At 49.5% G+C, this 26,290-nt stretch overlaps 1 protein-coding gene across 1 annotated transcript in view; it reads right to left on the bottom strand.

Moving 5' to 3' along the window:
• LOC142905344 (3'-5' RNA helicase YTHDC2-like) overlaps positions 1 to 25,769 on the bottom strand; it is a 53,148-nt gene extending 27,379 nt beyond the window's left edge. The window contains exons 1-13 of the mRNA XM_076060546.1: positions 25,682 to 25,769; positions 20,533 to 20,682; positions 19,608 to 19,810; positions 19,234 to 19,400; positions 17,165 to 17,270; positions 16,043 to 16,199; positions 15,414 to 15,521; positions 10,791 to 10,936; positions 10,305 to 10,440; positions 9,235 to 9,361; positions 8,207 to 8,272; positions 2,051 to 2,229; positions 926 to 1,022 (exon numbers count right to left, since the gene is read on the bottom strand). Of these exons, the coding sequence (XP_075916661.1) occupies positions 926 to 1,022; positions 2,051 to 2,229; positions 8,207 to 8,272; positions 9,235 to 9,361; positions 10,305 to 10,440; positions 10,791 to 10,936; positions 15,414 to 15,521; positions 16,043 to 16,199; positions 17,165 to 17,270; positions 19,234 to 19,400; positions 19,608 to 19,810; positions 20,533 to 20,668 (1,628 nt within the window). The 5' untranslated portion in view covers positions 20,669 to 20,682; positions 25,682 to 25,769. The remainder of the gene's footprint in view (positions 1 to 925; positions 1,023 to 2,050; positions 2,230 to 8,206; positions 8,273 to 9,234; positions 9,362 to 10,304; positions 10,441 to 10,790; positions 10,937 to 15,413; positions 15,522 to 16,042; positions 16,200 to 17,164; positions 17,271 to 19,233; positions 19,401 to 19,607; positions 19,811 to 20,532; positions 20,683 to 25,681) is intronic.
• Between the last annotated feature and the right edge of the window lie 521 nt (positions 25,770 to 26,290).

Genomic DNA, 26,290 nt, shown 5'->3' on the forward strand with positions numbered 1-26,290 from the left:
GGCAAGGCCCACTGAGCTTATGCAGCTCTTACTTAAAAGCAAAGGGCAGCTCGGCAAAGTGGCTTATCGCGCGGGAACACGCTGCGGCCAAATGCTCCGAACGCGTGACGGTGATTTTAAACGTGGAGGGAAAAACCGGAGGACCCCGGAGAAAATTCCACGCGACCACGCGGAAGAAAGAGACACACGCAGACTCCAAATACGCAGCAGGGGTCACAAGGTCGGCATCGAACCCACGACCTCCTGCATTCACGAGGCCAGGGAGGTGAACGTCGCACCCTCCTACCCGCTCCGTCTTATTTCGTAATACGCGCAATTTGCAAATGCAAGAAGCCGGGTCAAGGCAGCGAATCAAGTGAACAATTTACCCCTTTCAGTGGGGACCAGTCTGGTTTGGGGCAGCGGGACTGCTCCCCAACTTTCTACCCTCTTGCTTTTCACAACCGGTTTAGTTGACGTTGACGGTGTGTACTACGCGCGTCGCAGTGAGACGCGACGGGCCCCGTCCTTTGCCTCGATGATAAAAAAAAAATGTCCACGAGCAATCTGACCAATGGGACGCAACTAGGAGCGTTCTCGAGCAGAGTTCTTCGGTAAAATATCACGGACGGAGCTGAACGGAAGAAGGGTCTCGCGGTCGCCGAGAGAGTTGAGAGAAATGTTTCCGCGTGCGAGGTGGCAACCTTCACAAGGCGCTCACAGTCAGAAAACGACGATGATGACGATCGCCGTCGTCAAGGGCCCCTCGTACGCACGGTACGAGCGCCAATGGCCATGCGTGCAGGCGGGCGGCTAACAGGGCCAAAAAACGCCGCCGAGCTGTATGTAGGACACGAGCCCGTACCTCCTCCCAGACGCGTACGCACGCACGTCCGCAGCGGCAGGCCACCCATCAGAGTCGGGAAGGTGGGTAAAGCGTACTCACTTGTGGCTCTGCCACGCAAATCTTTTGTCGTCCCAGAGAATGAGGTCCCGCAGCGCGATGATCTCATCGTAGCCCGGCAGAAAAATCAGCACAGCTCCTGAACAACAGCAGCACCAGCAGCACCAACAACAAACATCAGCAAAGAGCTCAACGGTATTTGTTTAAAGCTCTATCAGCTGAGGTTGAAAGAGTCAATGCACAAGTTCTCTCTGTCTGTCTGTCATTTGAAGGCGTGATTACTCTTGAAAAGTCTATTCAGTACGTGGCCATCAAACATGAAATAGGCGACGTTTCGGGCAACAGCTCTTCTTCATAACACGTGAACATGAATTGATCCAAGTGCTGGCTTGGATCCGCCGCTGCCTGGGGAACCACAGCACTTCCTTTCTCCAGCTATACAGCAGAGATGTTCTCCAACTGCATGCCGGTGTTATGATGATTATTTGTAGACTTTAAAAACACCCTTGCAAATTGCTTCTCTGGGATTATACAAAGCGGTGATCATTGCCTCTTGTTGGCCAGACTAATGCCCCGCTTACAGGCCAGGTGCCGTGTCACCTCGTGGCGCACAGGGACAGCTGCCACTGGTGGGGGGGGGGGTTGCCCTTTCAAAAGTCTTGTTGAGATGTCACCAGTGAAAAGCGCAAATCGCTCCGAGACGCTCGCAGCGTGATGGAGGGCAGTTGTGTCAACAGCAAATCATTCCCATCATAATAATAACGATCACCGCCACCACCATCATCATCATCATCGCCGCCGCCATCATCATCATCACCACTGTCACCACCGTCACCATCACCACCATCATCACCACCACCATCATCACCACCACCATCACCACCACCATCATCACCACCACCACCATCATCACCACCATCACCACCACCATCATCACCATCACCATCACCACCATCATCACCACCACCATCACCACCACCATCATCACCACCACCACCACCACCATCATCACCATCACCATCACCACAGTCACCACCGTCACCACCACCACCATCACCACCACCATCACCACCACCATCACCACCACCACCATCACCACCACCATCATCACCACCACCATCACCATCGCCGCCGTCGTCCGGCCGGGGCGCGGTGGATGGCACCCACCATCGCTGGGGCTCTGGCAGATCTGGTTGAGGAGGTGCAGGATGAGATCGAGGTCCACCTTGTCGTCGTCGTCCAAGGTGTGGTGGTAGACGCCGAGCAGCTCACGGCACTCGGGGCTAAGCTCGGTGCTGGCGTTCGCCAGCTTGCTCTGGTCAGGCCCGGGCTCGCCTACCGAAGCCCTGGGAGACCGGGCGAGAAAAAACAGGGTGGTGAATTCAACTAAAAGTATTTTTTGTATTTTACCAGGCAAGGCCCACTGAGCTACATTGCTCTTTTTCGATAGCGACCCGGCCACAAATGATAGCTCAACGAAGCGGCTTATCACATGGAAATGTACAGCAGACGAACACTCTAACACGCGTGCTTCTAAAAATGTGGAGGGAAACACCGAAGGACCCGGAGAAAAATCCAGGTGACCACGGGGAGAGCATATACAGCAGGTGTCAGGGTCAGGATTGAATCCACGACCTCCTGTATATCAGGCGAGGTAGTTAACATCTCCTAGCCACCGTGGCGCCTCACACTGCTGGGTGGACAGAGGCAGTGAAAGAGGTTTAAGAGCGTTGGCCACATATTAATAATAAGCCATGATCGATCTACAGCTGGATCAGGGACATCCCAAGCTGTCACCATCCCTCATGGTCCTGCAATGCAAGAATCTATCCAGGCACCTGCAAATTACTGATTTAATCTCCACGGTGAATGTGTGTCTTGGCCGGTCGTGTTCTCATCTTCATCCTGCCGAAGCCCACTCATTAAAAAAGTAGTCAAATCACGTCTCAAACTCGTGTAAACCTTTTTAACGATAAAAACTATTTCTAACATTGATTTTCAGTGCCGGACGGAACATCTGACATGGCGACAGTGTGGTGAAAATTAGCCCTTGTGCAAGTGCCAGGTAAATCCCGACCGTGACGCGTTGTATATTTGGAGTCTACACGTTCTCCCCGTGGTCGCGTGGATTTGTCTCCGGGGTAAAATGTTGCATCGTGAGGTTGTGAGAGACTTGTCTTCGGGGTAGAATGTTGCATCGTGAGGTTATGAGAGATTTGTCTCCGGGGTAAAATGTTGCATCGTGAGGTTGTGAGAGACTTGTCTCCGCGGTAGAATGTTGCATCGTGAGGTTGTGAGAGACTTGTCTCAGGGGTAAAATGTTGCATCGTGAGGTTGTGAGAGACTTGTCTCAGGGGTAGAATGTTGCATCGTGAGGTTGTGAGAGACTTGTCTCTGTGGTAGATTGTTGCATCGTGAGGTTGTGAGAGACTTGTCTCAGGGGTAGATTGTTGCATCATGACGTTGTGAAAGACTTGTCTCTGGGGTAGAATGTTGCATCGTGAGGTTGTGAGAGACTTGTCTCTGGGGTAGATTGTTGCATCGTGAGGTTGTGAGACACTTGTGTCCGGGGTAGATTGTTGCATCGTGAGGTTGTGAGAGACTTGTCTCTGGGGTAGATTGTTGCATCGAGAGGTTGTGAGAGACTTGTCTCTGGGGTAGAATGTTGCATCGTGAGGTTGTGAGAAACTTGTCTCTGGGGTAGATTGTTGCATCGTGAGGTTGTGAGAGACTTGTCTCCGGGGTTAGATTGTTGCATCGTGAGGTTCTGAGAGACTTGTCTCTGGGGTAGATTGTTGCATCGTGAGGTTGTGAGAGACTTGTCTCCGGGGTAGATTGTTGCATCGTGAGGTTGTGAGAGACTTGTCTCTGGGGTTAGATTGTTGCATCGTGAGGTTGTGAGAGACTTGTCTCTGGGGTAGATTGTTGCATCGTGAGGTTGTGAGAGACTTGTCTCCGGGGCAGATTGTTGCATCGTTTGGTTCTGAGAGACTTGTCCTCGGGGTAGAATGTTGCATCGTGAGGTTGTGAGAGACTTGTCCTCGGGGTAGATTGTTGCATCTTGAGGTTGTGAGAGACTTGTCTCAGGGTTAGATTGTTGCATCGTGAAGTTGTGAGAGACTTGTCTCCGGGGTTAGATTGTTGCATCGTGAGATTGTGAGAGACTTGTCTCCGGGGTAGATAGTTGCATCGTGAGGTTGTGAGAGACTTGTCTCTGGGGTAGATTGTTGCATCGTGAGATTGTGAGAGACTTGTCTCAGGGGTAGATTGTTGCATCGTGAGGTTGTGAGAGACTTGTCTCCAGGGTAGATTGTTGCATCGTGAGGTTGTGAGAGACTTGTCTCCGGGGTAGATTGTTGCATCGTGAGCTTGTGAGAGACTTGTCTCAGGGGTAGATTGTTGCATCGTGAGGTTGTGAGAGACTTGTCTCTGGGGTAGAATGTTGCATCGTGAGGTTGTGAGAGACTTGTCTCTGGGGTTAGATTGTTGCATCGTGAGGTTGTGAGAGACTTGTCTCCGGGATTAGATTGTTGCATCGTGAGGTTGTAAGAGAGTTGTCTCAGGGGTAGAATGTTGCATCGTGAGGTTGTGAGAGACTTGTCTCTGGGGTAGAATGTTGCATCGTGAGGTTGTGAGAGACTTGTCTCTGGGGTAGAATGTTGCATCGTGAGGTTGTGAGAGACTTGTCTCCGGGGTAGATTGTTGCATCGTGAGGTTCTGAGAGACTTGTCTCAGGGGTAGAATGTTGCATCGTGAGGTTGTGAGAGACTTGTCTCTGGGGTAGATTGTTACATCGTGAGGTTCTGAGAGACTTGTCTCCGGGGCAGATTGTTGCATCGTGAGGTTGTGAGAGACTTGTCCTCGGGGTAGATTGTTGCATCGTGAGGTTGTGAGAGACTTGTCTCCGGGGTTAGATTGTTGCATCGTGAGGTTGTGAGAGACTTGTCTCCGGGGTAGATTGTTGCATCGTGAGGTTGTGAGAGACTTGTCTCAGGGGTAGATTGTTGCATCGTGAAGTTGTGAGAGACTTGTCTCCGGGGTTAGATTGTTGCATCGTGAGGTTGTGAGAGACTTGTCTCCGGGGTAGATTGTTGCATCGTGAGGTTGTGAGAGACTTGTCTCTGGGGTAGATTGTTGCATCGTGAGATTGTGAGAGACTTGTCTCAGGGGTAGATTGTTGCATCGTGAGGTTGTGAGAGACTTGTCTCTGGGGCAGAATGTTGCATCGTGAGGTTGTGAGAGACTTGTCTCAGGGGTAGAATGTTGCATCGTGAGGTTGTGAGAGACTTGTCTCTGGGGTAGATTGTTGCATCGTGAGGTTCTGAGAGACTTGTCTCCGGGGCAGATTGTTGCATCGTGAGGTTGTGAGAGACTTGTCTCAGGGGTTAGATTGTTGCATCGTGAGGTTGTGAGAGACTTGTCTCTGGGGTAGATTGTTGCATCGTGAGGTTCTGAGAGACTTGTCCTCGGGGTAGAATGTTGCATTGTGAGGTTGTGAGAGACTTGTCTCAGGGGTAGATTGTTGCATCGTGAGGTTGTGAGAGACTTGTCTCTGTGGTAGATTGTTGCATCGTGAGGTTCTGAGAGACTTGTCTCCGGGGCAGATTGTTGCATCGTGAGGTTGTGAGAGACTTGTCTCCGGGGCAGATCGTTGCATCGTGAGGTTGTGAGAGACTTGTCTCTGGGGTAGATTGTTGCATCGTGAGGTTGTGAGAGACTTGTCTCCAGGGTAGATTGTTGCATCGTGAGGTTCTGAGAGACTTGTCTCCGGGGCAGATTGTTGCATCGTGAGGTTGTGAGAGACTTGTCTATGGGGTTAGATTGTTGCATCGTGAGGTTGTGAGAGACTTGTCTCTGGGGTAGATTGTTGCATCGTGAGGTTCTGAGAGACTTGTCTCTGGGGTAGATTGTTGCATCGTGAGGTTGTGAGAGACTTGTCTCCGGGGTAGATTGTTGCATCGTGAGGTTGTGAGAGACTTGTCTCTGGGGTAGATTGTTGCATCGTGAGGTTGTGAGAGGCTTGTCTCAGGGGTAGATTGTTGCATCGTAAGGTTGTGAGAGACTTGTCTCTGGGGTAGAATGTTGCATCGTGCGGCTGTGAGAGACTTGTCTCCGGGCTAGATTGTTGCATCGTGAGGTTGTGAGAGACTTGTCTCAGGGGTTATAATGTTGCATCGTGAGGTTGTGAGAGACTTGTCTCCCGGGTAGAATGTTGCATCATAAGGTTGTGAGAGACTTGTCTCTGGGGTAGATTGTTGCATCGTGAGGTTGTGAGAGACTTGTCTCCGGGGTAGAATGTTGCATCGTGAGGTTGTGAGAGACTTGTCTCTGGGGTAGAATGTTGCATCGTGAGGTTCTGAGAGGCTTGTCTCTGGGGTAGATTGTTGCATCGTGAGGTTGTGATAGACTTGTCTCTGGGGTAGATTGTTGCATCGTGAGGTTGTGAGAGACTTGCCTCAGGGTAGATTGTTGCATCGTGAGGTTGTGAGAGACTTGTCTCTGGGGTAGAATGTTGCATCGTGAGGTTCTGAGAGACTTGTCTCTGGGGTAGAATGTTGCATCGTGAGGTTGTGAGAGACTTGTCTCTGGGGTAGAATGTTGCATCGTGAGGTTGTGAGAGACTTGTCTCTGGGGTAGAATGTTGCATCGTGAGGTTGTGAGAGCCTTGTGTCCGGGGTAGAATGTTGCATCGTGAGGTTGTGAGAGGCTTGTCTCTGGGGTAGAATGTTGCATTGTGAGGTTGTGAGAGACTTGTCTCTGGGGTAGATTGTTGCATCGTGAGGTTGTGAGAGACTTGTCTCAGGGGTAGATTGTTGCATCGTGAGGTTGTGAGAGACTTGTCTCCGGGGTAGATTGTTGCATCGTGAGGTTGTGAGAGACTTGTCTCTGGGGTAGATTGTTGCATCGTGAGGTTGTGAGAGACTTGTCTAAGGGGTAGAATGTTGCATCGTGAGGTTGTGAGAGACTTGTCTCCGGGGCAGATTGTTGCATCGTGAGGTTGTGAGAGACTTGTCTCTGGGGTAGAATGTTGCATCGTGAGGTTGTGAGAGACTTGTCTCTGGAGTAGATTGTTGCATCGTGAGGTTGTGAGAGACTTGTCTCTGGGGTAGAATGTTGCATCGTGAGGTTGTGAGAGACTTGTCTCTGGGGTAGATTGTTGCATCGTGAGGTTGTGAGAGACTTGTCTCCGGGGTAGATTGTTGCATCGTGAGGTTGTGAGAGACTTGTCTCTGGGGTAGATTGTTGCATCGTGAGGTTGTGAGAGGCTTGTCTCAGGGGTAGATTGTTGCATCGTAAGGTTGTGAGAGACTTGTCTCTGGGGTAGAATGTTGCATCGTGCGGCTGTGAGAGACTTGTCTCCGGGCTAGATTGTTGCATCGTGAGGTTGTGAGAGACTTGTCTCAGGGGTTATAATGTTGCATCGTGAGGTTGTGAGAGACTTGTCTCCCGGGTAGAATGTTGCATCATAAGGTTGTGAGAGACTTGTCTCTGGGGTAGATTGTTGCATCGTGAGGTTGTGAGAGACTTGTCTCCGGGGTAGAATGTTGCATCGTGAGGTTGTGAGAGACTTGTCTCTGGGGTAGAATGTTGCATCGTGAGGTTGTGAGAGACTTGTCTCCGGGGTTAGATTGTTGCATCGTGAGGTTGTGAGAGACTTGTCTGCGGGGTAGAATATTGCATCGTGAGGTTGTGAGAGACTTGTCTATGGGGTAGAATGTTGCATCGTGAGGTTGTGAGAGACTTGTCTCAGGGGTAGAATGTTGCATCGTGAGGTTGTGAGAGACTTGTCTCTGGGCTAGATTGTTGCATCGTGAGGTTGTGAAAGACTTGTCTCTGGGGTAGATTGTTGCATCGTGAGGTTGTGAGAGACGAGACGTATTTGAGAGGCATTCTTCCAGTGGATTGAAACATGACGATCTCTTTTTGCGACTGTTAAGTACCCAGGAAATCCTCACTGAGTCTCAAGGCAATTTTTCCATGAAGATGCCGCCGAGTTATTTCATTCAAAAATAAACGGAAGAAATATTGCCGTCACGCGCGACACCCCCCAATTGAGTAACGTGCAGGATACATTTCTCAGCACTGGGATGCGTGACCAATGCTAATGACGAGGTATGTTAATTTTTTGTCGCTTTTAAGCTTTGAGAGGAAACCAAAGAAGCTGGAGGGGAAATCCACGACAGCCGTGGAGAGGGAGCGCACAAACTCAACAACACGGACAAAGTATCCCGAGTCAGGCATCGAATCCAGGCCCCCGTTTTCTACAATGAATTACATTAAACCGGTTGCCCGAATAAGGCGGTGCCATCGCCGATAACGTACGCAGACGATTCCAGGAGCTCCACCACGTCCGATTCATGGAATTTCTTCGCCCAGTCGAAAGTGTTCCTGCGGAAATGAAAAAAAAGAAACTACGGCAAGGGCATTTGGGGGGCGGGGGTGGTGGGGGGGGGTGGGGTGGGGGTCGTCTCGACCGTGGCGACACCGGGCGATTGCGCCGAACCGGGAAAACGAGCACGGGGCGGCGCATCTTGCGGAGGGGAGGCCGCACCAGCGCTTGACCGTCTGTCGGACCCAAAAACCACTAAACCAGGGGGAGAGGCGGATGTTGCTCGCGACGAGATGGGCGTCAGGCACCACGAGGCCGGATGTCGGGCGACGGGGGAACAAACGGCGGAGACGCGGCCGAGCGGTTAGGTCCGCTCGCCGCTTGCTGAAGGTTTGTCGATTCGCATCCGGCAGGCCACCCCGGTTATTAACAGCCCATAAGCAGGAGGGGGCTGTGGGGTGTTCTAGGATCCCCCGGGACCTCCCCCCCCCCCCTTGGAACTCTCTGGAAGGGAGGCGTGGCCAGAGGCTGACACACAGGGGAGGTGTATAAAAGCCGGGATCTCTCAACGTGTCCGGGGCCAGTCCAAGACAGAAGCCAGAAGACCAGCAGCTGGCCAGGACCCTGGGGACCCCCTAGCCCCGCTGTCCTTGTAAGGGCGGGGACTCTGTGGGCCAGTGGTGTGAGACTCTGGCAACCCGCGGCCCGACGTCCTTGTTAAGGGTCGTGTCCGAGTGGGCCAGTGGTCAGAGGAGCCTCCCCTAGGTCACTCGTAGCGGGAGGAGCTGAGGGCTGTAGTCCGGTGTAAATTCGCGATCGTCCAGAGGCTGCACCTCCCTAGGTGATGAGTAAAAATGGCTGCAGCCTTAGCGAAGGCTGAGACCGTTGCTGTTAAAGCGTTTATTGAACAAACGCGTTGCCTCCACAAGTCGTCTCCGAGAACCCGCTACAACCTTCCACCGGGGCTGTGTCAACGCCCGATTGCGATCAAGCGGGGATGGGGGTGCAGGTGTGCCCTCACATGCCGTTGGAGTCCTTCAAGTTGACGTCGGCCCCCATCCGGAGCAGCAGCTCCACGATGTCAATGAGGCCGCGGCCGGCGGCCACCATCAGCGGCGTGGCGGTCTTCTCGCTGTGCCTGTAGTCGACTGCCCAGGAGAGAGACGATCATCATCATCATCGGCAGCGGCGGCGGCAGCGGCGGTGGCAGGGGCAGCAGAAGCAGCTTCAGCGGCAGGTGTGCAGCAACAAATTTATTCGACCATTCGAATTCTGACGCTCACACGTAGGGAGTATTCCGAGCTGTAATGGTTGGCAGTACTGGCCTTCCAATTCGGCATTTTAAACGATGAAGCAAGTTTATTAAATCACAGCCCCCCCCGCCCCTGCCCAGCCTCCCCAACCGCTCACCTTCACCACCGCCTGTCCAAACAACACCCCCGCCCCCTAGAGCCCTCTTCAGTGTAGGCTCTTTCAAGAACAGTGGCACAAGCAAGCAAGCCAGCAATAGCGGGGCTGCACCTTAATCTGTTAAATAAGAAACAAGGCCAAACTTCGACCGGGGCCACAGCGCACGTGGGCCAATCGACGCAACCCGTCGCAAACCGTTCCACCGATTAAAAAAAAAACGGTTTACCGATTCCTGACTCTCAAAACACGGAACAATATATGCACAGCACTTTTTCAGAAGCGACCTGGTCGCAAATGACATCTCGGTAAAAGTGACTTATCACGACGTGGAAATTTATAGCAGCCAAGTACCCTGAACACACGTTGATTCCAAATGTGGAGGGAAAAGCCGGAGGACCCGGAGAAAAATCCACGTGACCACGGGGAGAGAGACACGCAAACTCCAAATATACAGCAGCAGCAACAGGCGTCAGGGTCGGGATTAAACCCACGACCTCCTGCACACCAGGCGAGGTGGTTAACGTCTCCTAGCCACCGAGGTGGTAACCGATTCAGGAAAGGGCTACCGGTTTAACGGGGGAAGAAGTTGGGAGGGGAGGAAGGGGTGGGGGGTGGGGGGGAGGGAGGGAGGGTATTTCCCAGGCCACCCTGTTCCATTGGCACGCTGGCCCCGGCACGCACCGCTGACGCGCTCGCTGATCAGCAGGTGCAGCAGCTGCGTGGATGCGTCCTCGTCCCTGTGCAGCCACATGTTGGTGATGCACGCGTCCATCTCCTTGACGAGCCACGGCTCCAACTTGGAGCCGTCGCGCTCCGCCTGTCCGCGCAAGAGACAAAAGATCCCCGTCGTGTAGCCGAAACAGACTGTTGGGGGCAAGCGCTGTTCGCCAGTGGCACCGATACGAAGGCTGGCACGGCGCACGAGGGGGCAGGTGGCCAGCACCACCACGCCTTTGTCTCCCGAGCGGCGATGCTGGCGCACCGTACCAGGTACTTATTTGAGGGCTAAGTCGATCTAGGCGAGGAACAGGAGCGGTTCAGATAATCGTCACATATCCTGCAACAGACTGTCGGGGCAAGCGCCATTAGCGAGCACCTACCTCGCCCGTATACCAGGCGAGGTAGTTAACATCTCCCGCCCCCACCCCAGCGTTCCACACGACATACCTCCTGTTCGAAGGCGCTCTCCCCCCCTTCGATGTTGAGAATCTTGGTTTGATCCGTGAGGAGTGCGACGCTGGCACCGCGCACTGGCACGCTCGGTCCGGTCTCCTCCTCGTACCGTTCGCTCAGATTGTTCTGCTGGCTCTCCACTGCGCACACGCAGACACAGAGATCCACCCCCCACCCCCCCGGTATAAAGCCTCAACAGACTGTTGGGGCAAGTGCTGTTCGCGAGCGCATGTGAAGGCTGGCACGGCGCAAGAGAAGGTGGTGGTTGTCTATATGCTGCACCATGTGCTCATTTTAAGGCTGAGTCGACCGAAATAACAAGGAAAAACTTTTTTTTTTTTACCAGGTAAGGCCCATTGAGCTACGTAGCTTTTTCAGAAGTGACCTGGCCACATAAAAATGACAGCTCAAGCAAGCGGCTTGTCACCAAGTGGACATTTATAGCGGCAGCTAAACACTCTAAATGCACGTTGATTACAAATGCGGAGAGTAAAAACCAGAGGACCCGGAGAAAAATCCACACGAGCACAGAGAGAGAGAAAATGTAAACTCCAAATATAAAGGTGTTATGGTCAGAATCGAACCCACAACCTCCTCTATACCAGGCGAGGTAGCTAACATCTCCTAGCCACAGTGGCGCCCACCGTGCAAGACTGGTCCTGTGGCAGGTGCAGGACTGGTTCGGATAACCGCCACTGATATTGGCTACGAGGGTCAAAGGTCACAGATCCCCCGTGTAGCCTTAGCAGACTGTAGGGGCAAGTGCTGTTAGCGAGCAGCACCTATGAAGGTCGGCAACGGTACACGAGGGGGTGGGTGGCCAGCACCACGCCTGACCGCCTTTGTCTCCCCAGCGGCGATGTTTACTAAACACCGCACCAGGGTACTCATTTGAGGCTGAGTCGACCTAGGGGAGGCCCGGGACCGGTTCAGATAATCACCGCGAGCGGGAATCGAACCCGGGTCGCCGGGTTCGTAGCGCAGCGTCGCGCTGACCGCTGCACCGCCGCTCCCCACCACGAGGGTCACACACAAACAGAGACGCAGGCAGAGACACACACACACAGCAGTGTACACGCCTTTGTAGTGGGTTCCGGAGACACTTCGGAGAGGCAACTTCTTTATGACAACACGGTACTCCCAGCAGTCCTCCTGATACACTGCTACAGCCTAGGGGACACGGCCTACTCCTAGCGTGCCTTGACACTGGCTACGCTCTCGGCTCCTCCGGCTATGATGACCCTAGGGGAGGCTACGCCTGACCCGACCCAGCCAAGGTGCGGGTCTAGACTCTGGCTTCCTTGGCCCCGGCAGTCCTAGAGTCCCACCACCGGCTGAGAGTCCCACCACTGGCCCAGAGTCCCACCACCGGCCCGCACAGCGTCCCGGCCCTTTTTAATTTTTTTCATTTTTCATTTTCATGTATTGGGTATAGCCCTGTGAGCCATGCGGCTCTTAAGTCGGGTGCAACCGCAACAAACTAAATTTGAACGCGGAACATCCCAAAGCGACGACGCGCAACACAAACATCCTGGAATTCAACAAAGCAAATATTCCACGCGCACAAAAAAAACTTATTAAAACGCTGCGTGCAAAAAAATCACAATGTGGTGCAAGCCAACAACAACGACAACTATCTGGGGATCCTGAGCCCCCAGCAGCCCCTCCGCTCTTGGGCTGGTGCTGCAGTCCCTCCCCTGATTGTTCGAGGTACCGTTCCATCCATGGCGCTACACCTTCACAGGTCATGGCAGCTATGAAGAAGCCCGGTCAGGTGATGCGATTATTCGGACTTCCTGTGTTACGGTCGTAACGTCGTGGGAATTTTTATTGTCATATATATTTTATTATTTTATTGTTTCCCTTCAACGTGACTTTACCGAAAGAGCTAAGAATATGAATTCCTGGGTACCGTCCCGGCAACGCCTGACGTAGCTTCAAGCGAAACGCCGCGTATCTAAATCGCTGAATCCGGCTACGGGAATTGTCCTTCAACTCACCGGTGGGACAACTGAAACAATGACAACAGACACATCGTGAAGCGCCTGTTGCAGCACGTGACGGTCTAATTAGTTTGGCTGCTTCGGGGTGGCGGAGGGGGTCTTGACGACACAGATTTGGCCAGATCGTTACATGGCCTAACACAACACTTCAGTGGGAATTGACAAGCCATCACGTGGCCCCACCAGACATTAGCGATAACGACACGGACGACAGTTTATAAAACAACAACAACAACACGCAACAATAACGACAACATTCACAGTGTTAATAATAATAACAACAACACGGACGACAGTTTATAAAACAACAACACACAACAATAACGACAACATTCACGGTGTTAATAATAATAACGACACGGACGACAGTTTATAAAACAACAACACACAACAATAACGATAACATTCACAGTGATAATAATAATAACGACACGGACGACAGTTTATAAAACAACAACACACAACAATAACGATAACATTCACGGTGTTAATAATAATAATAACAACACGGACGACAGTTTATAAAACAACAACACACAACAATAACGATAACATTCACAGTGTTAATAATAATAACGACAACACGGACGACAGTTTATAAAACAACAACAACAACACACAACAATAACGACAACATTCACGGTGTTAATAATAATAACGACACGGACGACAGTTTATAAAACAACAACACACAACAATAACGATAACATTCACAGTGTTAATAATAATAACGACACGGACGACAGTTTATAAAACAACAACACACAACAATAACGACAACATTCACAGTGTTAATAATAATAACAACAACACGGACGATAGTTTATAAAACAACAACACACAACAATAACGACAACATTCACAGTGTTAATAATAATAACAACAACACGGACGACAGTTTATAAAACAACAACACACAACAATAACGATAACATTCACAGTGTTAATAATAATAACAACAACAACACGGACGACAGTTTATAAAACAACACACAACAATAACGACAACATTCACAGTGTTAATAATAATAACAACAACACGGACGACAGTTTATAAAACAACAACAACACACAACAATAACGACAACATTCACAGTGTTAATAATAATAACAACACGGACGACAGTTTATAAAACAACAACACACAACAATAACGACAACATTCACAGTGTTAATAATAATAACAACAACACGGACGACAGTTTATAAAACAACAACAACACACAACAATAACGATAACATTCACAGTGTTAATAATAATAACAACAACACGGACGACAGTTTATAAAACAACAACACACAACAATAACGACAACATTCACAGTGTTAATAATAATAACAACAACACGGACGACAGTTTATAAAACAACAACAACACACAACAATAACGACAACATTCACAGTGTTAATAATAATAACAACAACACGGACGACAGTTTATAAAACAACAACACACAACAATAACGATAACATTCACAGTGTTAATAATAATAACAACACGGACGACAGTTTATAAAACAACAACACACAACAATAACGACAACATTCACAGTGTTAATAATAATAACAACACGGACGACAGTTTATAAAACAACAACACACAACAATAACGACAACATTCACAGTGTTAATAATAATAACGACACGGACGACAGTTTATAAAACAACAACAACACACAACAATAACGACAACATTCACAGTGTTAATAATAATAACGACACGGACGACAGTTTATACAACAACAACAACAACACACAACAATAACGACAACATTCACAGTGTTAATAATAATAACAACGACACGGACGACAGTTTATAAAACAACAACAACACACAACAATAACGACAACATTCACAGTGTTAATAATAACAACACGGCTACGGTGGCGATGCGATTGCACAATCATGATGAAGAAGAAGAGCGACGGAAGAGCCCAGTTGACATTGGCTGATTGGATTCCTCCAATATGAACAAACACATTCTCCTGCGGAGGGAGCCGGTAGGAACGTTGGGTTGCTTGGTCAACGACCAGGGTCAACGGCGGCTCCGTGGTGTATTCCGCAAATATGCCCGACTGTGAGGGCGGGCACAAGCCGGCGTGAGTAGGTTAAACGTTGAGTTTTATAAGGGCACCACGGGGTGACCAGCCCCTGCCCCCCCGGCCCCACCCCTCCCACCCCCACCCCCAGCCCCACCCTCCCCACCCAGCCCCTCCCCACCCTCCCCTCCCCACCCAGCCCCACCCTCCCCTCCCCACCCAGCCCCACCCTCCCCACCCTCCCCACCCTCCCCACCCAGCCCCTTCCTCCCCACCCAGCCCCTCCCCACCCTCCCCTCCCTACCCAGCCCCTCCCTCCCTACCCAGCCCCTCCCCACCCTCCCCTCTCCACCCAGCCCCACCTCTCCCATTTTTGGATGCACGACGGACGGACACAACAACAATAATCCCCGTGTGGGCTGGTGGTGTAACCAGGAGGTTCCTACCGCTATCAATATTCTCCTGATTCCGATACAGTTGGAGATCGCCGCCTCAACACAATGGGAGGCTCTCTCAAGCAATGCGGGGGGCGGGTGGGTGGTGGGGGGGGGTGGTTTTTGCCGGCTGTACGTACGTTGATCTTTCTCCTTCTGGCGTCTCTCCATCTCCTTAGACTTGTAACCAGTGGTGGGCAGGATGTCCTCCAGAAAGAACCGCTTCACCTCGAAAAGCCTCCCAGGCACTGGCCCACGGACGAGAGGCAACATGGCGTGCACACCGCCACGTCCAACATCGCCGTTGCGTTTGGCCCGCCGCCGCCACCGCCGCCGCCGCCGCCGACGCACGGTTAGATCGAGTGAATATAAATGTTGTGTCGTTAAACCCGCCACCACCCGACGCAGCAGCAGGTTAGCGAGGTTTGTCAAGTAAACAAAACGTGGCCAACGAGTTGCTAATTCGGCACACACCGGTGTGCTGGAGGAGTAAACCCACAACATTTACCATTCGGTAATTACAACCGGCAAATGTCGCACTCCAATGGTAAATGTTGTGGGTTTACTCCTCCAACACAACGGTGCGCCGTGCTAGTAACGATATTTTGTTTTACGTGACAAAATCTTACAAATTGGCCCTCGGGTTTAACAACACATTTACATTGACGCGATCAAACCCAAAAAAACCTCTAATACATTATCGATAATATTGGTCGCGAAAGCCTACCGCTACGTGTTCAACCGACGGATGGATTTAGCCGTCTCTCACGTCTGACGACGGGGCAGCCGCCGAAGTACTCTGAAAAGAGTGAGACGTTGAGGGGGGCGCTCATCAGCACGACGCGGAGGTTGCACTGCCGTTCCAGAATGTCGCGCAGCTTGATGAGCAGGATGTCGCAGAAGCGGTCGCGTTCATGGATCTCGTCCTAGTGGATACATCACCGCCAACGCTGCCATCATCATCATCATCGTCAATGTAACCACCACCACCGCCATCATCACCATTGTCAATTTCGCCACCACCAGTTAACAAAAATCTATCATGACCAACTGACAAGACAAAGATCCCCCGTATAGCCTTAACAGACTCGTTGGGGCAAGTGCTGTAAGCGAGTAGCTCCTATGAAGGCAGGCACGGTACACAAGGGGGTGGGTGGCAAGCACCACTCTTTAAGAACCACCACCAATACCACCACCAGAACCAACACCAGCACTACCACCATCATCATCACCACCCCTAATCACCACCACCACCACAATTATCACTACCATCATCACCACCCTTAACCATCACCACCACCAGCAGAACCATCAATAACCACCACCCTTAGCAGCAGCAACAACACTACCAGCATCACCACCATCATCACCTTTAACCAACCAGTAGCAACAGCATCAGCACCAGCTTCATAACAATAATTAAACTTCACCATGTACATACAGTCCGTTGTCAATCCAATGATTGAGACACTAAAACCGAACAAAAACTCAGAAACCGGAACTGGCCACATCTTGGGTTAGACCGAATAAAATAAAATAAATTAAAATCACGACGTTTCGAGCGAGCGCACACACAAGGGTCCGTCAGCAGGTGGGACAACCACATCTACAGGCCTCGATAGCCTCTTGTGACAGCAGCAGCAGCCCTTTTGCCCACTTCAGCAATTCTTTCTTGCTGTGGTTGTCCCACCTGCTGACTGACGCTTGCGTGTGCGCGCGCCCGAAACGCCGTGATTTAATTCATTTCATTTTCTACCTACCACGGTGACTTTACCGAGAGAACCCAGGGGCGTGGACCCCTGCAGTCACGAAAACTTCAAATCTAGATTAGACTGAAAAGAAAACTTTTGAGCACCGGTGTGTGGTGGATCGACTGTAGCTCGGCACGTACCACGATGATGTGCGTCACGACGGTAGACGTGGCGCTGTCTCCGGCCATGAGGGTCCTCAGCAGCACGTCGTTGGTGCAGAACGTGAGGAGCGTCTTTGGCGAGACCCTGCGCGCAACGCCGCGTGCGGAACGCGACGGTATGAGGGATACTCTTTGGTTCTATTGGGTAAAGTCACCACGTAGCAGGTTAAAAATAAAATAACAAAAATCACGACGTTTCGGCCACAACACAAGCGGCCTTCATCAGGTGAAGGGACGAGACTGTCTGGAGGACAGCGCTGGAGTGAGAGAAGCCACGCTGAGATCACGACCTTTAATGAGGGATACTCTTTGGTTCTATTGGGTAAAGTCACCACGTAGGTAAAAAATAAAATAACAAAAATCACGACGTTTCGGCCACAACACAAGCGGCCTTCATCAGGTGAAGGGACGAGACTGTCTGGTAGGACAGCGCTGGAGTGAAAAAAGCCACGCTCAGATCACGACCTTTAAGCTGTGTGAGAAGAAAAACACTAAGCGCCTTGACAAAGGAATTATCATATAATTTAGCATTGAAATGGCTCATTGAAATAGCTAAGTTAAAGTATACACATCTGCAGAGGTACCCCTTGACAAAGGAATTAGCATAGAATTTAGCATTGAAATAGCTCATTGAAATAGCTAAGTTAAAGTATACACATCCGCTAGAGGCACCCCTTGACAAAGGAATTAGCATAGAATTTAGCATTGAAATGGCTCATTGAAATAGCTAAGTTAAAGTGTACACATCCGCAGAGGCACCCCTTGACAAAGGAATTAGCATAGAATTTAGCATTGAAATGGCTCATTGAAATAGCTAAGTTAAAGTATACACATCCGCAGAGGTACCCCTTGATAAAGGAATTAGCATATAATTTAGCATTGAAATGGCTCATTGAAATAGCTAAGTTAAAGTATACACATCCGCAGAGGCACCCCTTGACAAAGGAATTAGCATATAATTTAGCATTGAAATGGCTCATTGAAATAGCTAAGTTAAAGTATACACATCCGCAGAGGCACCCCTTGACAAAGGAATTAGCATAGAATTTAGCATTGAAATGGCTCATTGAAATAGCTAAGTTAAAGTATACACATCCGCAGAGGCACCCCTTGACAAAGGAATTAGCATAGAATTTAGCATTGAAATAGCTGAGTGATAAGCTGAGGTATAAGGGATCTCAAATACATACATGGTGTTTTCCTGTTAACCTAACATCTAGGTTGTCAGTCAATATTACGATTCGTAAATTTAACGTAGGTATGCAAGTTGAACTTCTTTCGCACCACCGTACGTAGCCAACCGTGCTCAATGGTCCAACGTGTGTGAAGTCCTCCCCCCACCAGCCGACACAGCCAAACCAATTAAATTACCACATGGTGGTAAAAGTGTTTCACTGTGCGCCCAACAAGATTGTTTCAGCTCACCACCGACAGTTGAGTTGAAGAACAATTCCATCAACACAAATTCAGCAATCGTATACAATGCCTATAAAGCGATATGCTAAATTTCCTTGTGACAATTGTTCTGCACCCCCACCCATACCCATGGCAAATTGTTGTTTGGCTTGCATCGTGCAGAGGAAGGATTTCACGACAGCTGTTTTTGTCAAGATAATTTCTTCGTTGCCTAACCAAAAATAAATGTGCCGTAAATATTGTTGCACCGGCTCGGTTTTCGTAGAGTTGTGTCACTGCAGAGCTCAGACAGGACGGAGAAACGCAAACCGAACACAACCCTAAAAATCACACAACTCAACGAAAGGACACGGCGCAGGGCAGGGAGAAACACGACAGGACACAGCGGTAAAAGTACACAATAACAAACGTATGTGTGCATGTGCGCATGTGTACGTTGAACGTCTTTCACACCGTACGCAGCCGACCGCGCTAATTGTGGGGGCGCGACTAGCACAGTTGGAATGAAACGACGAGAAAAATTACAATAGCACACGGCCCAGAGGGAAAACACAACAACAACAACAAAAACAACAGAACACACACACACGCGCACGCGCGCACAACGGAAGCGCCAACACGCGTACACGCACTTGCTCTCCAACCGGATCTGGTAGCCGACGGTCTGGCCGACGCCCTCCCCTCGCTCCTCCGCCACCCTCTCGGCCGCGGCGACGGCAGAGATTCGGCGCGGCTGCGCGCAAATCACGCGGCACGGCGACCCCAGACGGCTGCCCTCGTCCAGGATGTACTGAGGGATCTGCCGGGGGGGTGGGGGACGACACGGGCGGCGGCGCGCGCCGAGTGTTAAGCGGTGATCGGAGGCAGTCCTCAAGATCGCAATTCGGGGGTAAAAAATAAAATAATAATCCACGTTCACCCCGCTCGTCGTGGTGGTGGTCCTGGGGAAATGAGCCCGACATGCTGAATGAAGGAGCGCCGAGTTCTAGGACTGTGCTGCGAGCACCTGCGTGGTTTTGCCGGAGCCGGTCTCGCCCAGCACCAGCAGGATGTTGGACTTGGCGATGGTGCCCAGCAACTGCTCCCGGAACGCGGCCACGGGGAGGGTCTGGCGGAACGCCTCCAGCTCCGATCGCCCCCGCGGTGGCGGGACCTGAGCGATCCCGTCGTTGAGCCGTCCGCTCGGCCTGCTCGCCTCGCGTCTCGCCCCTGTGAGTGACACGCGTCGAATTGCATCAGCGTCACGGGTGCCATGGTGGCTAGATGTTGACTCCCTCGCCTGGTGTACAGGAGGTCGTGGGTTCGATCCCAACCCCGACATATGCTGCTGTATATTTGGAGTCTGTGTCTCTCTCCCTCATCATCATCATGGTGGCTAGATGTTAACTCCCTCGCCTGGTATACAGGAGGTCGTGGGTTCGATCCCAACCCCGACATCTGCTGTATATTTGGAGTCTGTGTCTCTCTCCCTCGTCATCATCATGGTGGCTAGATGTTAACTCCCTCGCCTGGTATACAGGAGGTCGTGGGTTCGATCCCAACCCCGATATCTGCTGCTGTATATTTGGAGTCTGTGTCTCTCTCCCTCATCATCATCATGGTGGCTAGGAGATGTTAACTCCCTCGCCTGGTATACAGGAGGTCGTGGGTTCGATCCCAACCCCGACATCTGCTGCTGTATATTTGGAGTTTGCGGTGTCTCTCTCGAATCGACGTGCGTTGAGCGTATTTGGCTGCTGCGAACGTCCACGTGATAAGCCACTTCATTCGAGCAATCATTTTGTGGCCAGGTCGCTGCTGATAAATGGCTACGCAGCTCAGCGCAGCCTTACCCGGTAAAATAATGCCTGAATAGATTAGTTGATAGAGGGCACCAATGGAGCACCACGGAAAAAAAAAACGTCGCCGGCAACTCCAAAGCGGGAACGAACCTGGGTCAGAGCCAGTGTCGGGGAAGCGCTGCAGAAGCACACGGGCGGCGTGGCGCGCCCGTTGCGACAGCGCAAATGACATCTCGGCGCCCGCCACCTCCGCTGTCTCCTTCTTGCGCACGGTGAGGCGCTGCATCGGCCCCCCCCTTGCTACCGAAACGCAGCGAGGAACGTGGGGGGCAGCGTTAATTTACCGGTGGGCGGGCGGGTTAGGTGGGTGGGTGGGTGTGTGGGCGTGTGGGTGTGTGGGTGGTTGGGTGGGTGGGCGAGCGGGTAGACGGATAGGTGTGCATGCAGGCGCACGGGTAGGCGTGTAGGTGGGCAAGTATATGAGTGGGTTTGCGAGTGCGTGACGAGGCAGGCAGGCAGGTAGGTAGGCATGTAGGTGGACATGCATGTGGGCAGGCAGGTGCACAGGTAGATATGGGGAGCGGTACTGTAGCGGTTAGCACGCTGCTGCGCTACGAACCCGATTCCCGCTGACGGCCAACACCAGTGACAATTATCTGAACTGATCATATGCCTCTCCTAGGTCGACTCAGCCTCAAATGATTACCGAATGCAGTATGTAAACATCGCCACTCGGGAGACGAAGGCGATCAGGCGTGGTGCCGGCCACCCACCCGTGCCGGCCCTCATAGGTGCTCGCTAACGGCACCTCCTCCAACAGCCTGTTAAGACTACACGGGGGATCTTTGTCTTGTATAGGTTGGGTGGGTAGGTGAGCGGGTACGTAGGTTAGTGCATGCGAATCACAAGCTTAGTCCGTGCTCGCCAGTTGCCTGGGTGAAAGGTTGGGCTCCGTTTTGCCCTAACGCCTGGCCAGCTGGCTTCAAAAAAACGTAACCAATGAATGAGCCGATTTTCATCGCTCCCAACTCGGCAGTGGGATGGTCTCAGGCACGTTTTCTCCTCTTGGCTGGGCCGCTGTCCCGATTAGCACGGGTAGCTACGTGCAGTGCAAAAGAGGTTCTACTAGACGTGCCCACACACTTACATTCTCTGACACTGCCCTTGGCCGTGCCTTAGAACGCCAACGCCCCGCACAATCCCGCTCGCCTCTCTCTTGACAATGTGTCTCTTACCTTTTCGTACGTTCTCTAATCAATGTGCTTTCTCTATGCCGAAAACAAACTTCTTTGAAGCTGATTTTGCGTTGAAGTTCGTTGCCCTTCCCCCACGCCTCTGGTCAGCACGGTTTGGCTACGTACGGTGCGAAAGACGCTCAACATACACACGCTCCTGTCCCTGTCTCTTAGAGTTTAATTCAGAATTTGTTCCATTACAAAGACCCCCTCCCCGTGTAGCCTGTAACAGACTGTCGGGGCAAGTGCTGTTAGGGAAGCACCTATGAAGGCCGGCACAGCAAACAAGGGGGGTGGGTGGCCAACACCACGCCCGGCCACCCTTTGTCTCCTTCGTGGCAATGTTTCCGCATCGCACCAGGTACTCATTTGAGGCTGAGTCGACCTAGGGGAGGCCCGGGAGCAGTTCAGACAATCGTCACTGGTGTTGGCCGTGAGTGGGAATCGAACCCGGGTCGCCAGGTTTGTAGCTCGGCGCACTAACCGCTACACTAACCGCTCCCCACAGGCACTCCTTGGCATACGCGAAAAGCACGCCTATCTCAAAATCGTGTATGTCAAAAGCAATGTTCCCATAAGGGGCCGTCCATAAATGACGTCACACGAGTTTGGCCGATTTTTGACCCCCCCCCCTGCCCCCCTCGTCACACAGCGTCACAAAGTCAGACGCCCCTGAAATATGACGTCACAAAGTTCTGCCCCCCACACCCCCCAAACCATATTTCCATTTTTAAAATGAAACACGCTTCAAATCGCTTTACACTATTGTCATTGTAGTGCGTATTTAATGTGGCGCTGCACTCTGATGTTGTAGGAGAAAACATTTGTAGAATTATAAAATATTAAAAGTAATTCTATTAAAAAAATACTTGAAACTTTGCAGTAGAACGAAGCAAAATGGAGAGTACAATAATATCAATTACATATTCATTCCACAGAATGAAAAGCCCTGGTAGAATCATTAAAATCAAAATGTTTAATAACAATCATTCAAAATGTTTTTTACTAAATGTATGCATCACCATTCTCCCACGGAGAAGCGAAATGCTCCTTCATGGAATAAATAAAAGGTGACCTTAGTAAATTTAAAACATCAAATAGTTAATAATGAAAATTATTCAAAATTAGTGCCGTTATAACAATTCTATTTAATTAAGTAGATATTTAAATTTTGATTTAAAGCTTTCGTGACTGCAGTAATTCATATTCTTAGCTCTTTCGGTAAAGTCACGTTGAAGGGAAACAATAAAATAACAATATATATATAAAACAATAAAAATTCTCACGACGTTTCGACCATAACGCCTGATGACGACCGTTTGTGTTATGGTCGAAACGTCGTGAGAATTTTTATTGTTTTATATATTTTTATTATTTTATTGTTTCCCTTCAACGTGACTTTACCGAAAGAGCTAAGAATATAGATATTTAAAGTTGCGCATTTTGATGTGACGTCACATTTCTCAACCCCTCCTCCCCCCCTACGTCACACATCGCCACAAACGTCTGACGCCCTCCATAGGTGCGTGACGTCATTTATGGGCGGCCCCTAAGTGATAATGATACAGGATTCGTCTTCTTTGCTTCTCTCGGTAAAGTCACCACCACCACGTGAGAGAATGAGAATAAAATAATAAAATCACGCGATACAATTCCCACGACGTTTCGCGAGATGAAGGGGGTTAGGGGATTTCACCGAGACTCGCAGAGATAGTCGCCTAAGTTATCCTTGCCCATATCAATACAACGGCACACAATATACAATAGAGGGCTTCAACAAAAATGTTAACACATTACGGGGCTGTCGCTTTTAATAGAAAAAAAAGAACGAATTTTGATTTAAAGCTTCCGTGACTGCAGGGATTCATATTCTTGGTTCTTTTGGTAAAGTCACCACCACGTTAGAAGGGAAACAATGAAATAATAAAAATATAACACAATAACAATAAAATCATCTGATGATGATTGCTTGTGTTGCGGTCGAAACGTCGTGAGAATTTTATTGTTTTATATTTTGTATTATTTTATTGGTTCCCTTCTACGTGCAGGTGACTTTACAAAAAGAACCAAGAATAATAATTTTATTGTTTTACAATAATTTTATTGTTTTATATTTTGTATTATTTTATTGGTTCCCTTCTACGTGCAGGTGACTTTACAAAAAGAACCAAGAATAATAATTGTATTGTTTTACAATAATTTTATTGTTTTATATTTTTTATTATTTTATTGTTTCCCTTCTACGTGGTGGTGACTTTACCGAAAGAACCAAGAATAATAATTTTGTTTTACAATAATTTTATTGTTTTATTATTTTTATTATTTTATTGTTTCCCTTCTACGTGGTGGTGACTTTACCGAAAGAACCAAGAATAATAATTTTATTGTTTTACAATAATTTTATTGTTTTATATTTTTATTATTTTATTGTTTCCCTTCTACGTGCAGGTGACTTTACCGAATTACCAACAATATGAATCCCTGCAGTCACGAAAGCTTTAAATAAAAAATATATCAATATTCATTAATTATTTCCAAGCAAACTACATTCGTGTGTTTTTCTTAAATGCATTCCGTTTAAACTTGTAACAAATATTTTTTTACGTACTGACAAATTAAAGGTTTTAATTCCACTGTGTGGTGCAATTATTAAACATTCTAACAATAACGTGCCCAACATTGTGTATACATATATTTAAAATGTGATTCACAGCAAAAAAAAATTAAGTATGCTTTTTAATGAAATACTATCAACCCAAATAAATGAACGGTTAACACACTTGCAACATGATAACAAACGTGATGTTAATATCTTCACAAAGTCAAAAAGATTATCTCTCCTCCCCACTTGTCCGCCTTCGTTGGTCAACGCGTGCCTCTGGAATCCTTCCCCAGAGACACATTTCTCGTTGAAAGTTCTCACGAGTGTCAACATTTTCTTGTTACTTTACGTTAAAATGTAAACTCTTAATATGCTTAAATTTAGATTTAAAGCTTTCGTGACTGCAGTAATTCATATTATTTTTATTGTTTTATATATATTTTATTGTTTCCCTTCAACGTGACTTTACCGAAAGAACTAAGAATATATCTTAATATGCTTCCCGTAAAATAAAATTAAGCAACACAGTTGAGGAATACAAAGGCGGTGAACACAAGCAAATCGGACACATGCACGATCACAACGAGACGAGCAGAGGGCAAATAAGTGTTGTTGTTATTGTTGTTGTTCTTGCTACATGTGTGTGTGTGTACACTGTGTGTGTGTACACTGTGTGTACACGTGTGTGTGTGTACACTGTGTGTGTGTGTACACGTGTGTGTGTGTACACGTGTGTGTGTGTACACCGTGTGTGTACACTGTGTGTGTGTACACTGTGTGTGTGTGTACACTGTGTGTGTGTACACGTGTGTGTGTACACGTGTGTGTACACTGTGTGTGTGTGTACACTGTGTGTGTGTACACTGTGTGTGTGTACACGTGTGTGTGTGTGTGTACACTGTGTGTGTGTGTACACTGTGTGTGTGTACACTGTGTGTGTACACGTGTGTGTATACACGTGTGTGTGTGTGTACACGTGTGTGTGTACACTGTGTGTGTGTACACGTGTGTGTATACACGTGTGTGTGTGTGTACACTGAGTGTGTGTACACACGTGTGTGTACACTGTGTGTGTGTACACTGTGTGTACACGTGTTTATCTTTAGAATGTGAAGGGGGTCACTAACACCACTTGCCCCCTACAGCCTGCGAAGGCTACACGGGGGATCTTTGTCTTTGTGTTCACGTGGCGTGTTGTTTCACGATGTCCACGCGAACGACGTTAAACACCACCACCACCACCACGAGTTCGATCGATCGATCATTCGATCGATTGAAGGGAAGAAATCGGCGAAAGGCCCCCAGACTTGCAGGCCCCGAAGCCGGCTTTTTTTTAGTTTCGATCGCTTTTTTAAAACGAGGGGTTAATCGATTAATCTCGGTCGGTACATTTTGTATTTTGTTTGTTTTAAATGTTTAAAAGTGCGGGTGGATTAAGATGGAAGTTTAAAAAAAAACTCACTCAGTCGCAAACTCCCTCAGCCGCAAACTCCCAAGGCCAGCCGAGATCTTACAAAGTGAAGTGGAACCAAAATCGTGACGCTGACGGGCGAAACCAAATTGGTGTCAAGCTGAGGGGGGGAGGGCGAAACCAAATTGGTTACAAGCTGGGGGGGGTGGACGAAACCAAATTGGTTACAAGTTGAGGGGGGTGGGCAGAACCAAATTGGTTACAAGCTGAGGGGGTGGGCGAAACCAAATTGGTTACTAGCTGAGGGGGTGGGCGAAACCAAATTGGTTACAAGTTGAGGGGGGTGGGCGGAACCAAATTGGTTACAAGCTGAGGGGGGTGGGCGGAACCAAATTGGTTACAAGCTGAGGGGGTGGGCGAAACCAAATTGGTTACTAGCTGAGGGGGTGGGCGAAACCAAATTGGTTACTAGCTGAGGGGGTGGGCGGAACCAAATTGGTTACTAGCTGAGGGGGTGGGCGAAACCAAATTGGTTTCAAGCTGGGGGGGTGGGCGAAACCAAATTGGTTACAAGCTGGGGGGGAGGGCGAAACCAAATTGGTTATAAGCTGGGGGGGGTTTGTGGACGACTGTAACAGGGGGGCAGGTACAGTACTCTTG

The sequence above is a fragment of the Petromyzon marinus genome, unplaced genomic scaffold, assembly GCF_048934315.1.
Source record: "Petromyzon marinus isolate PM22_M1 ecotype Great Lakes invasive population unplaced genomic scaffold, UKy_Petmar_22M1.pri1.0 PM_G_Scaffold_20, whole genome shotgun sequence".
NCBI lineage: Eukaryota > Metazoa > Chordata > Hyperoartia > Petromyzontiformes > Petromyzontidae > Petromyzon > Petromyzon marinus.